This window comes from Pleurodeles waltl, chromosome 6 (genome assembly GCF_031143425.1).
Source record: "Pleurodeles waltl isolate 20211129_DDA chromosome 6, aPleWal1.hap1.20221129, whole genome shotgun sequence".
In the NCBI taxonomy this organism is placed as follows: Eukaryota; Metazoa; Chordata; class Amphibia; order Caudata; family Salamandridae; genus Pleurodeles; species Pleurodeles waltl.
Window position 1 is genome coordinate 1,571,044,954 of NC_090445.1, and position 13,819 is coordinate 1,571,058,772.

General features: G+C 45.2%; 1 protein-coding gene across 11 annotated transcripts in view; it reads left to right on the forward strand.

The window, feature by feature from the left end:
- The window catches only part of LOC138301142 (zinc finger protein 618-like), a 781,690-nt gene that overhangs the window by 444,119 nt on the left and 323,752 nt on the right, over positions 1-13,819 (forward strand). For all 11 annotated transcript variants that reach the window (XM_069241298.1, XM_069241296.1, XM_069241300.1 and 8 more), the window contains one exon: positions 13,688-13,768. In XM_069241298.1, the coding sequence (XP_069097399.1) occupies positions 13,688-13,768 (81 nt within the window). The remainder of the gene's footprint in view (positions 1-13,687; positions 13,769-13,819) is intronic.

Sequence of the window (13,819 nt, forward strand, 5' to 3'; positions counted from 1 at the left end):
AAATTCTTTCCATTTACAATTTTAAAGCAGATGGCAGTCCCACTCTTATTGGTATGTAAATTAAAGTGACAGTGTTTTATGGGACTAGATTGTAACTTTGCAATACTGCAGAAAGCCAAACATGATTTGTTTCGGAAATCAAGAGTTACCCCAAATCAACACCTGTGTTGTACCTAAGAGATTAATTAGGGGTGAGAAATATTGCTAGGGAAGCATTGATACCTTTTGTTTTTGAGTGATGTTATTGTCCAGGCCAGAAGCTGTTAACTACCAAGAAAAACTTTGCGGCATCCTTAATAGCAGTCATTTTAGCAACTGTTCTAGGCTAAACACATAAGGGATACTTGTCTATCTTGGCATGATATCTTAGTGATCAGAACCTGAGCGAATGTTCAATAGCTGATAGGCGTATAGTAAAGCTGTTTTTGCCAGAACCACTGAATATGTGTTAACACAAAGCATTTATAGACTCTGCCTTGGACTTTGATTGCTTTCAATATAAAACCACACTTTGTAGAAATTAATATGTAGATTTGCCTATTGCTCCATATTGATGTTGACTTTACCTTCAGTTTAACATAAGGCTATTTACTTCTCAAATTCTTCAAGGGAAAATGGTTAAGACACTGCAACTGTATATCTGACCACAAAGCAAAGAACATCTACTTTTTTCGTCAAATCTTCAGTAGCCTTGTTAAAGGCAATTATTACATGATTGTTGAATGATAGGTTTTAAAGCAAAGGTAAAGGCTCACCAGAATTTGGAATGTAATGCTGCATTACAACCTATGTAATCAGTTCGTGAATGCGTAGATATCTTATGTTGAGTCTCATTAATGAATTGCTGCTAATAGTCTTGCCTACTAAGATCAATAATTGGCATTGAATACGTAATATATTTTCAACGACTGGTGTAGCCTGTATTTTTATTGGATATTTTTAGAATGTTTTTTATTTTAAGTGATTTTTCTGGCTTGGAATGTTTGTGGACTGATTGTATGAAAGTTAATTGTTCTGTACAGATTATTATGAAAATAGGCATGTTTGTTTAACATCTTAAATGAATGAGTCATAATAACTTGCCTTAGAGACCTCTAGCTGCAGAGTCCTTTCCTTAGAATATACCCAGGCATCAGACTGGCTCCAGAAGATTTATATGCAGTACCCCTGCGTGCCAGTGAATTACTTTGTTCGGATCGTCTGTACCGGAAGTGACATGCGTGGTACCTATATGGGTGCCATCCAGTTGAGCTGACGTCAGTTTTTTCCTTTCCATGCCAGATAGCGCTGGTACAGTCTGAGCTACCCTCAGTCATGTTCTGAATGGCTTTTTGCCAACTTCTGTCGCCTTTTTTTTTTTAGATATTTCTTTTCTGGTGGATTGATGTCACCCAAGGGACTGGTTGGTTTCAAGCCATGTGGCACCTGTCCCAGCCTTATGTCTGTCACAGACCTCAACTTGGTGTGTTTGTGGTGCTTGGAGCCTGACCAGAACTTCAAGACGTGTGAGGACTGCTGCGTCGTGCATCTGAAGGTGCTAAGGGAGCAATCTCTCAGGCTACTCGCCCCCTGAAGCCAGACTGCTTTGTGATGCCATGCCCCTGATCCTGGTCACACAGAGGGTCCTGGGATCATTTGCAGAGCCACACCTGGCAATTAGCACTCCAAATCGTCAGGTAAAGCTCCACAAACAGACGAAAAAATCAGAGAAGTTGAAGACTTTTTCGACTCATCTAAGTCTGACTAAGTCATTGTCTCAGGCTACTGCTGACGGGAGAGACTCAGCAAAGTTCATAAGATGTAGACTTGGTATGACAGACTTGCTGGGTAGAGTAATTTCATCATCGGTGGGCTTGCGACTGTATGCCTGGCTGAGAACGGCTGCTTTTTCAAGGGATGTCCAAGCCTCACTTATTGACATGCCCTTTATTAACATGCCCTTTGATGGCTGTCGTCTCTTTGGAGAAAAGGCGGAGTCAGTGCTGGAGCAGAGCTACGGGCAGGTCCTTGGGCTTGTCTATAGCTCCTCGTCACCCCCAATCCGCCTTCTGCCCCTTTCGTATCCACGCAAGGGTTCTCCAGTTCTGCTCATACCCTACCTTCCACCATGACCAATAGGCTTTCCAGCCTTTTCACGGCTGAGGATGTGGGCCCGATAAAGCACATGATTTAGGTAGCCAATAGTGGGGTCAGTGGACTACCCTACCAACCCAAACCCCAGGAGCCCCAGCCTCCAACATCTTTAGTTTACCCTCTGACCATCAAAGACATCCAGTGAGAGGCAGGATACTCCATCACCTACATCACTGGCGGTGAGTAACATCAAACAGTTGTGTTCTGCAAATAGTCCAGAGGGGCTATCCCTCTACCCATACCGCCCACTTAAGACCAGGTGATGGAGGACCACCTCTCCTTACTTCATCAGGAAGTGGTAGCTCTCTTATCGAAGGGATCCATCAAGAGGGTGTTGGCATCAGAAGTAGGCCGTAGTTGCTATTCCTGTTACTTTCTGGTGCCCGAGAAGGACGGACGCCTTCGTCCTATCCCCGATCTACACCTTCTCAATCTCCTCTTAAAAAGGGAGAAATTTTAAACAATCACACTCTCACAAGTGCTGTCTGCCCTGGATCCAGGAGACTGGATGGTAGCATTGGACTTGTAGGATGCATATTTCCACATCGCCTTTCTGTCTGCCCACAGCCGTTATCTGTGGCCTACGGTGGACCAAGAACAATCTCAGTTTGCTGTGCTCCTCTTCACCTTAACAGCGCCCCTTGGTTGTTAACGAAAGTAATGGCGGTGGTTGTAGCTCATCTGCAGAGGTCAGGGTTTTCTTATCTTTCCATATTTCAGTGATTGGCTGATCAAGACAGGCTCGCCCCAGCCAGTTTTCTCCTACCTCCTGACTATGTAAATGTACTGCACTTGCTGGGGTTCACTATCAACATGACACAGTCACACCTGACTTCCTCTCAGATGCTCCTTTTCATCAAAGCTGTTCTAGAACTGTGCAGTTTCAGGCCTATCCCCCGAGCAGTGAATACATGATACTCAGACTATGATACCGATGTTTCAGCCTCTGTCATGGATTTCAATGCGAATGACCTTCAGGTTGTTGGGGATCATGGCCTCCTGCATCCTGCTTGTGACTCATGCCCGTTGGCATTTGTGAACTCTGCAGTGGGACCGGTTGTCCCAGTGGACACTGTGATTTCTCTGACATGGTCCACATTACAGATGGAACTGCAAAAGATCTGAAATGGTGGCTGACAAACTGCGACTGTCAGTGATAGATCCCTCTCCCTTCCCCACCCAAAGTGTGGGATGGAGTGGCCACCTGGGAGATGTGTACATCAGAGGACTCTGATACCTTGTGGAGTCTGAGCTTCATATTAGCCTGTAGGAGCTTCGGGCGATTTGCTTGGCATTGAAGGACTTCTGTTTCCTCAGAAGAAGTCCAGTGCAGGTGTTCACGGGTCACACCAATGCCATTTGGTACTGCAACAAACCAGGTAGGGTGGGATCAATATCCTTTCTCAAGAGGATCTATTTATTTGGACATGGCTGTAAGGGGCATTTCCTTGGTGGTTCAGCACCTGGCAGGCTCTCGAAAAGCCAGGGTGCATGAAATCGGACGAAGATGCCTTGTGAATCACAAATGACTTCTCCATCCAGAGGTGGTGCAAGTTGCTTCCAACAGTGGGGAATGCTTCGGTTAGATCTGTTCGCTACCGGCGAGAACACTCCATGTCAGCAGTTTTGCATGCTGGAATTTCCAAGGCGACTCTCATTCAGATACACTTTACGTCTCGAGTGAGTTCCAGCCTCGTGTACACCTTCCCTCTAATACTATCCTACCCAGAGTTCGCAAGACGATCAGGAATGACTGTGGCCAAGTTATTCTAGTGGCTCTGGATTGGGCACTGAGAATCTGCAACGAGGCAGTCAGCGTCTAGTTGTGGTTCCCTGGTCGGAATCTCCCTCTTGCTTGTGTTGGGACAAGGAAGTGTTTTTATATCTAACATGTCAGCGTGATCACAAAATGTCCCTACGCAAGAACGCCAAAGACTAAACTCCTACCACCTCTGTCGGCAATGTACCAGACTGTATCCTTCACTGAAGCACAGAGTGAACAGGAATGTGTTATTGAGAACTCCAGTGCTGAAGTAGGCTAAACAGTGTGATATAAAAAATAAAACAAGACCGTAGAACTGGTTATTTGAAAAATAACAGTACGAAGCCGAATAAAAAGCATTTAGAGCAAAGTGCACAGAGGCTCTAAGCTGCGAGCAAAGGAATAAAATACATCCAGGGCAAAGTGCACAAAGGCCTAAAGCCTGAAGCTAATGCGCAAAGGATACATAAAACGGACCACACTACACCCTCCGCTTGTCGGTAGCAAGTGGTTCTAGTAATATAAAAGTTCGATGGCATCTGTCGCTGTAGATACGCATGTTCTGCAATAGCTCGCCATCTGGTGTTGGGCCGGAGTGTTACAAGTTGTTTTTCTTCGAAGAAGTCTTTCGAGTCACGGGACCGAGTGACTCCTCCTTTTGTCTCCATTGCGCATGGGCGTCGACTCCATCCTCGATTGTTTTTTTTCCGCCATCGGGTTCGGACGTGTTCCTGTCGCTCCGAGTTTCGGAACAGAAAAAATAGTTAATTTCGGAAGATTTTCGTCGGTATTGTCGCGTTCGGGATCGGCATACTTTCATTCAACACCGCATCGAAGATCGAAGAGCTCCGGTGCCCTTCGGGGTAATTTTTCGATCCTCCGTCGGGGCCTGGTCGGCCCGACCGCGTGCTGAAGAACGCCGATGGAACGGACCCCGTTCCGTTTCTGCCCCAAATGCCACAATAAATACCCCTACACAGACCAACACTTGGTCTGCAACCTGTGCCTGTCACCTGAGCACAGCGAAGACACCTGCGAGGCCTGTCGTGCGTTCCGGTCCCGAAAAACACTCCGAGACCGTCGAGCCAGAAGACTTCAAATGGCGTCCGCACCGACAGCCCGACGGGAGTTCGAGGAACAGGAAGAGGAAGGTACCTTCTCGATCCAAGACTCAGACTCCGAAGGATTCGACGATACACAAACCGTGAGTAAGACGTCGAAAACCACACAAAGAAACATTTACAAGGCCCAGGGGACGCCACTGCCACCAGGCCATGGCTCAACCCATAAAATCGGTGACCGACCGTCGGCACCGAAAAAGGCCCAAACAGTGCCGAGATCGTCCGACTCCGGTCGAGACACCGGCACGCAGCCTTCTCGGGACCGAGAAAGTGCTGGAGACAAGCCTCGACACCGAGATGCCGGTGTGGACACGGCTCGACGCCGAGACAGCGGCACCGAAACAGATCGACGCCGAGAGGTTTCGGCCCCGAAAAGGAAAAAAGTCACCTCGGAGCCGAAAAAACACGCAGACACAGTTTCGACGCCGAAACAAACTGCAAGCGAGCCAGCCTCAGGCTCTTATACAGAAGAGCACTCGCTAACCTCCCAAATGCAGAAGCATAGGTTTGAGGAAGAGCTACAAGCAACTGATGCGGACCATACGCAAAAGCGTATCTTCATTCAGCAGGGGACAGGAAAAATAAGCACCCTTCCCCCCATTAGGAGAAAGAGAAGGTTGGAGTTCCACACGGAACAAGCACCACAACCAAAAGTGGTGAAAAGAGTTACACCACCACCCTCTCCTCCGCCCGTGATTAACGTTTCACCAGCACAAACGCCATCACACTCCCCAGCTCACACCACCATGAGCCAGGGTGACCAAGACCAGGACGCATGGGACCTATACGACGCCCCAGTGTCAGATAACAGCCCAGAGGCATACCCTACAAAACCATCTCCACCAGAAGACAGCACCGCGTACTCTCAGGTGGTGGCTAGAGCAGCACAATTTCACAACGTAAGCCTCCACTCAGAACAGGTCGAGGATGATTTCCTGTTCAACACACTCTCCTCCACCCACAGCTCCTACCAAAGCCTGCCTATGCTCCCTGGTATGCTCCGGCACGCAAAAGACATATTTAAGGACCCGGTCAAAAGTAGGGCAATCACACCAAGGGTGGAAAAAAAGTATAAGCCGCCTCCTACAGACCCGGCTTTCATCTCAACACAGCTGCCACCAGACTCTGTTGTTGTAGGAGCAGCTAGGAAAAGGGCCAACTCTCACACATCTGGAGATGCACCACCCCCAGATAAAGAAAGCCGCAAGTTTGATGCAGCTGGTAAAAGAGTCGCAGCACAAGCTGCAAACCAGTGGCGCATCGCGAACTCCCAAGCACTACTTGCGCGCTATGACAGAGCCCACTGGGATGAGATGCAACATCTCATTGAACATCTGCCCAAAGACTTCCAAAATAGGGCAAAACAAGTGGTTGAGGAGGGACAGGCCATCTCCAACAACCAGATCCGCTCCTCCATGGACGCTGCAGATACAGCTGCACGGACAATTAATACATCTGTAACTATCAGAAGGCATGCATGGCTCCGAACGTCTGGATTTAAACCAGAGATTCAACAAGCAGTTCTCAATATGCCTTTTAATGAAAAAGAACTGTTCGGTCCAGAAGTGGACACAGCGATTGAGAAACTCAAAAAGGATACGGACACTGCCAAAGCCATGGGCGCACTCTACTCCCCGCAGAGCAGAGGGAATTACAGCTCATTCCGTAAAACGCCCTTTCGAGGGGGGTTTCGGGGTCAAAGCACACAAGCCAGCACCTCACAAGCCACACCGTCCAGTTACCAAGGACAGTATAGAGGAGGTTTTCGGGGACAATATAGAGGAGGGCAATTCCCTAGAAATAGAGGAAGATTCCAAAGCCCCAAAACCCCTACTACTAAACAGTGACTCACATGTCACTCACCCCCTCCACACAACACCAGTGGGGGGACGAATAGGTCATTATTACAGAGCATGGGAGAAAATCACTACAGACACTTGGGTTCTAGCAATTATCCAACATGGTTACTGCATAGAATTTCTACAGTTCCCTCCAAACATACCACCAAAAGCACAAAATTTAACAACACACCATTCCAATCTCCTAGAGATAGAAGTGCAGGCACTATTGCAAAAGAATGCAATCGAATTAGTGCCAAACACACAAATAAACACAGGAGTTTACTCACTGTACTTTCTGATACCAAAGAAGGACAAAACACTGAGACCAATCCTAGACCTCAGAGTAGTCAACACTTTCATCAAATCAGACCACTTCCACATGGTCACACTACAAGAAGTATTGCCATTGCTAAAGCTGCACGACTACATGGCAACTTTAGACCTCAAGGATGCTTATTTCCATATACCAATTCACCCATCGCACAGGAAATACCTAAGGTTTGTATTCAAAGGAATACATTACCAATTCAAGGTACTGCCTTTCGGATTAACAACCGCACCAAGAGTCTTTACCAAATGTCTAGCGGTAGTCGCTGCACACATCAGAAGGCAGCAAATACATGTGTTCCCATATCTAGACGACTGGCTAATCAAGGCCCATTCGTTAATAGAGTGCTCAAATCACACAAATCATATCATACAAACCCTCTTCAAACTAGGGTTCACCGTCAATTTCACAAAATCCAAGATTCGGCCACGCAAGGTACAACAATACCTGGGAGCCATAATAGACACATCAAAAGGAGTAGCCACTCCAAGTCCACAAAGAATTCAAAATTTCAACACCATCATACAACGCATGTATCCAACACAAAAGATACAAGCAAAGATGGTATTACAACTCCTAGGCATGATGTCATCATGCATAGCCATTGTCCCAAACGCAAGACTGCACATGAGGCCCTTACAACAATGCCTAGCATCACAGTGGTCTCAAGCACAGGGTCACCTTCTAGATCTGGTGTTAATAGACCGCCAAACTTACCTCTCGCTTCTGTGGTGGAACAACATAAATTTAAACAAAGGGCGGCCTTTTCAAGACCCAGTGCCACAATACGTAATAACAACAGATGCTTCCATGACAGGGTGGGGAGCACACCTCGATCAACACAGCATACAAGGACAATGGAACGTACATCAAACAAAACTGCATATCAATCACCTAGAACTTCTTGCAGTTTTTCAAGCACTAAAAGCTTTCCAACCAATAATAGTTCACAAATACATTCTCGTCAAAACAGACAACATGACAACAATGTATTATCTAAACAAACAGGGAGGGACGCACTCCACGCAGTTAAGCATGTTAGCACAAAAAATTTGGCATTGGGCAATTCACAACCAAATTCGCCTAATTGCACAGTTTATACCAGGGATACAAAATCAACTCGCAGACAATCTCTCTCGAGATCACCAACAGGTCCACGAATGGGAAATTCACCCCCAAATACTGAACACTTATTTCAAACTCTGGGGAACACCTCAGATAGACTTGTTTGCGACAAGGGAGAACGCAAAATGCCAAAACTTCGCATCCAGATACCCACACAAACAATCCCAGGGCAATGCCCTATGGATGAACTGGTCAGGGATATTTGCTTACGCTTTTCCTCCTCTCCCTCTCCTTCCCTACCTGGTAAACAAACTCAGTCAAAGCAAACTCAAACTCATATTGATAGCACCAACTTGGGCAAGGCAACCCTGGTACACAACGCTGCTAGACCTATCAGTGGTACCCTGCATCAAATTGCCCAACAGGCCAGATCTGTTGACACAGCACAACCAAAAGATCAGACACCCAGATCCAGCATCGCTGAATCTAGCAATCTGGCTCCTGAAATCCTAGAATTCGGGCACTTACAACTTACCCAAGAATGTATGGAAGTCATAAAACAAGCAAGAAGGCCATCCACCAGGCACTGCTATGCAAGTAAATGGAAGAGGTTTGTTTGCTACTGCCATATTAATCAAATACAACCATTACACACAACTCCAGAACATGTAGTGGGTTACTTGCTTCACTTACAAAAATCTAACCTAGCTTTCTCTTCCATTAAGATTCACCTTGCAGCAATATCTGCATACCTGCAGACTACCTATTCAACTTCCCTATATAAAATACCAGTCATTAAAGCATTCATGGAGGGCCTTAGGAGAATTATACCACCAAGAACACTACCTGTTCCTTCATGGAACCTAAATGTTGTCCTAACTAGACTTATGGGTCCACCTTTTGAACCCATGCACTCCTGCGACATACAGTTCCTAACCTGGAAGGTAGCATTTCTCATCGCCATTACTTCCCTGAGAAGAGTAAGCGAGATTCAGGCGTTTACTATACAAGAACCTTTTATACAACTACACAAAAATAAAGTCGTCCTAAGGACCAATCCTAAATTTTTGCCAAAGGTTATTTCACCGTTCCATCTAAATCAAACAGTGGAACTTCCGGTGTTCTTTCCACAGCCAGATACCGTAGCTGAAAGGGCACTACATACATTAGATGTCAAAAGAGCATTAATGTATTACATTGACAGAACAAAGAACATCAGAAAGACTAAACAACTCTTTATTGCATTTCAAAAACCTCATGCAGGAAACCCAATTTCAAAACAAGGTATAGCCAGATGGATAGTTAAATGCATCCAAATCTGCTACCTTAAAGCTAAACGACAGCTGCCCATTACACCAAGGGCACACTCAACCAGAAAGAAAGGTGCTACCATGGCCTTTCTAGGAAACATCCCAATGCAAGAAATATGTAAGGCAGCCACATGGTCTACGCCTCACACATTCACCAAGCACTACTGTGTAGACGTGTTATCCGCACAACAAGCCACAGTAGGTCAAGCTGTATTAAGGACATTGTTTCAGACTACTTCCACTCCTACAGGCTGATCCACCGCTTTTGGGGAAATAACTGCTTACTAGTCTATTGCAGAACATGCGTATCTACAGCGACAGATGCCATCGAACTGAAAATGTCACTTACCCAGTGTACATCTGTTCGTGGCATCAGTCGCAGTAGATTCGCATGTGCCCACCCGCCTCCCCGGGAGCCTGTAGCAGTTTGGAAGTTACCTTCAATTATTTATATATGTATCATCTCAACCTTAAATAAGTGCATACTTAGTCACTCCATTGCATGGGCACTATTACTACAATTCAACTCCTACCTCACCCTCTGCGGGGAAAAACAATCGAGGATGGAGTCGACGCCCATGCGCAATGGAGACAAAAGGAGGAGTCACTCGGTCCCGTGACTCGAAAGACTTCTTCGAAGAAAAACAACTTGTAACACTCCGGCCCAACACCAGATGGCGAGCTATTGCAGAACATGCGAATCTACTGCGACTGATGCCACGAACAGATGTACACTGGGTAAGTGACATTTTCAATATGCCCCAGATACAAAAAATACATCAAATATATTTCGACAAGGTCAGAGGACAGCAAAGCAGAAAACCAATTTTAAATTGGGAAGCATGTGACGGTAAAGCCAAAATCAATACAATGTCAATTTAACAAAAAAAAAATCCAATTCTTAGATAGAAGCCACGGAAAGCAGGAGATCCTCCACTTCGACAGATGTCAACATCGGAAAATCCACGCCAAAAATTATCTGTATATTGATATCTATCAGGCGTCTTCAAATTATCCCTATTTCTAAGATTATACCTAGTTTGCGGGGTCTCCGGTTGCGGAGATTCACCCCTTTCTTTTTTAGTTGTTTGTTGTTTTTTCTCCCAGCACTTTTTAGTACCCTCAGGTTGCTGCTGTTTAGTAGTGTCCTTACTATTCTTACTCTGAAACTGATCTGTTGAGCATGACAATAGCAGGCCTCAAAAAAGTCATGAAAATTTTACTAAACCTGCAGGTCGAGTCACTCAAATAATCTACTCGACCTAACTGTAATGTACTTGACCCGTAAATGGGTCTCAAATTGTGTGATCCTAGGCAAATAGTTTACAGAGTTGCTTTTTTCTTCATTCTCACATATGATTGCACCTTCAAATATATGAGATCAGAATTTCTGCAGTACAAACGCCACAGTAATACCGCCAGGCTGGAGACAGTCTCCAGCCTGACTGCCGGATTACAAGTTCCATTCCGCCAGCCTTTCCATGATGGTTCATACCACCGCGGAAAAGCTGGCTGAATGGGGGTGCCCATGCACTTGGCATGGGCAGTGCAGGGGGCCCCCATGCACAGTCCCGCTGCGCATTTCATTGCCCAAATTACGGGCAGTACAATGCGTGACGGGTGCTGCTGCACCTGCCACATTGGCGCCAGCTAGATTTTCTGTTACAGCATCAGGGGAGGGTTCTGGGCCTAAACCTGCTCACACTATCATGAATGTAGATTAAGCAAAGACAGTAGACATCTTTCAACCTTCCTTCCAAAGTCTGTGATGTTATTCTGGAAACCAGGCATCTCTCCACCAAATCTGTGTATGCGTGCCTCTGGGATAGGTCTGTGATATAGTGTGATTCCCTCAACAATGATCCACTTTCCTGCACCTCTGTCCATGGTTATTCTCTTTGCTCTTTCCTTGGCCCAGCAGGACTCTACTCTGGGCACAGTTAAAGGTTATCTTTCAGCCATTTCGGCTTTTTGTGCAGGTGCTGGACCATCCCTCTTTATTTACCTGTTGTGGCTAGGTTCTCAAAGGCATGCAGCATGTTTCGCCCTCAGGCCATTTGTCATGTCCTAGTGGGATCTGACTCTTGTTCTCACCTTCTTGATGTGTGTACCTTTTGAGCTCAGCACAATTGCCCTGTTAGGCTCTTGACCATCAAAACTGTCTTTCTAGTAGCCATAACATCAGCCAGGTCGGTCAGCGAATTGCAGGTACTTCCGGCGCATCCTCCCTGCACCACCTACCTGGACAAGTTGGTCCTCCGGACATGTGCTCCCATCCTTCTGAAGGTTGACTCCTTTCATGTAGGCAAAATCATCAACCTGCCATAGTTAAGGCTGTGAGCACTGCGTTAGCCTGCAGAGTCCCTATCCTGGATATGTCAGGCAGCAACGACCACCTCCCTGCAATGTTTGCTAAACACTACTGTCTGGACAATCAGGTCCGTTGTGACAGGCATTTCACCTGTTTGGTCCTACAGAACCTTCGTATTTAGAATTTGCTTTGCAGACCTACCTCTGGGGAGGGCATTGCTTGGGTATCGTTTCACAGGTAAGGGTCTGCAGCTAGAATTGTCGATCAAATGAACAAGTTACTTAACTTTGGTAACACCTTATCTGGTAGACAGTCTATATAGCAGCAGATTCCTTACCGATCCTCCTTGCTCTGCGAGCCAAATGTAGTATTTATCAGGGCCTTAGTTTTCCCACACCAGTGGTCAGTTCTCATGGTGGCTCATTGAGTTACGAAAGTAATTGACGTCAGCACACTGGGGTAGCACCTATATAGGTACTGCACATATCACTTCTGGCACCGATGTGGAGCAAAACAACGGCACCTACTGGCGCGTAGCGGTACTGCTCAAAAGTCTTGTGGAGCCAGGTTGATGCCTAGGGGTATTCAAAGGAATCTGCAGCTAGGTAGTCTATACCAGATAAGGTGTTACAAACGGTAAGAAACTTGTTCATTGCTTCTGTTTGTAGGAGCAAGCCAGCAGAAGGTATAAGATTTCTAGTTACAGGGAGGTCAGTGTTCTAGACCCACTGGCACCAAGGACTCAGTCATTGTGCCAACACAACTAAAAAAAACTGCTGTACTGCAACCACCTCCCAGACCACTGAGCATTATTTGAGTGAGATGTTTCAGGGAGCTATGAATCCCATATGACATTGCAGGATAATTAGTTGCACCCCAAAATCTTCTTTCGTTAAGAAATGACACACTCAGTAACACTGGAACATGATGGATACATTTTAAAGATTTATTTTGAAATGAAAATGGTAGTCTAATTTGCACAATATAATCTTTAACCATGGTTGAATGCATGTAACATGACAGCAGCAATGTTTAGTAAAAGCACAAATAAAAGGAACCACTGAATGCTGTTACAGCTGTATAGCAACCCTGCCCTCATTTTGCAAGTTGTAAGTGCTAATCTAATTCTAGCAGAGCAAAACATTTCAAAGATGGCGCACTCCAAACATAGCTGTTTGAACAATAGAGCTTATGTTCAATGAGATAGCAAGGTCTGTTACTCTCGTCTCACAAGGCCAGCTGTTCTGATAAATCAGTGCGTGAAAGCTAAGTGCCTGCCATCCCATAGCCTTCAGTTGGAACCAGAGATACTTTCTAGAAACGGTTATAAATCAACGACTAATGAACAGTTAAATATTCAGCGTTTAGATTAAATACTGTGAATATATTCATGCAAGCTTGATTATCACATTGCAAAATATAACAGTATAAATTATTTGGGGTTGTTATTATTCACACATATTCATTTTTTATTAAATGACTGACATGTAACTTAAGCACAGTAATACTCAGAATAGAAAGGCCATATTATAAAATTTAACTATCCCTGAGTTTTCATTTATCTAACTACAGAGATGGTGAGATGTGTAGTCTTACTTGCTGAAGCATTATAAGAGTTTGGTTTACTTGCCCTGCACGCCAAATGGTGTATAATGGAGATATGCATTAATGTAAAAATATGTAATCTCATATACTGTCAGAAGTCATGTATACAAAGTCTTACTATCAATGTTGGAATGATGATCGTTAAATGCTCTTGCAAGGTATTTTCAACTGAAGGGAAGTATTTACTACATACTTGTCCCCACCCATACAGAAAGCGCTTTCTGCAGGAAATTAGAAGTGAAATCACAAAACAACTTTGATGAAGCAAACAGCAATTCACAGCATTCAAGTGGTAAGTTTTAACATTCATAGTTGTAATACTAGTGTGACTTTCTTTTCCATT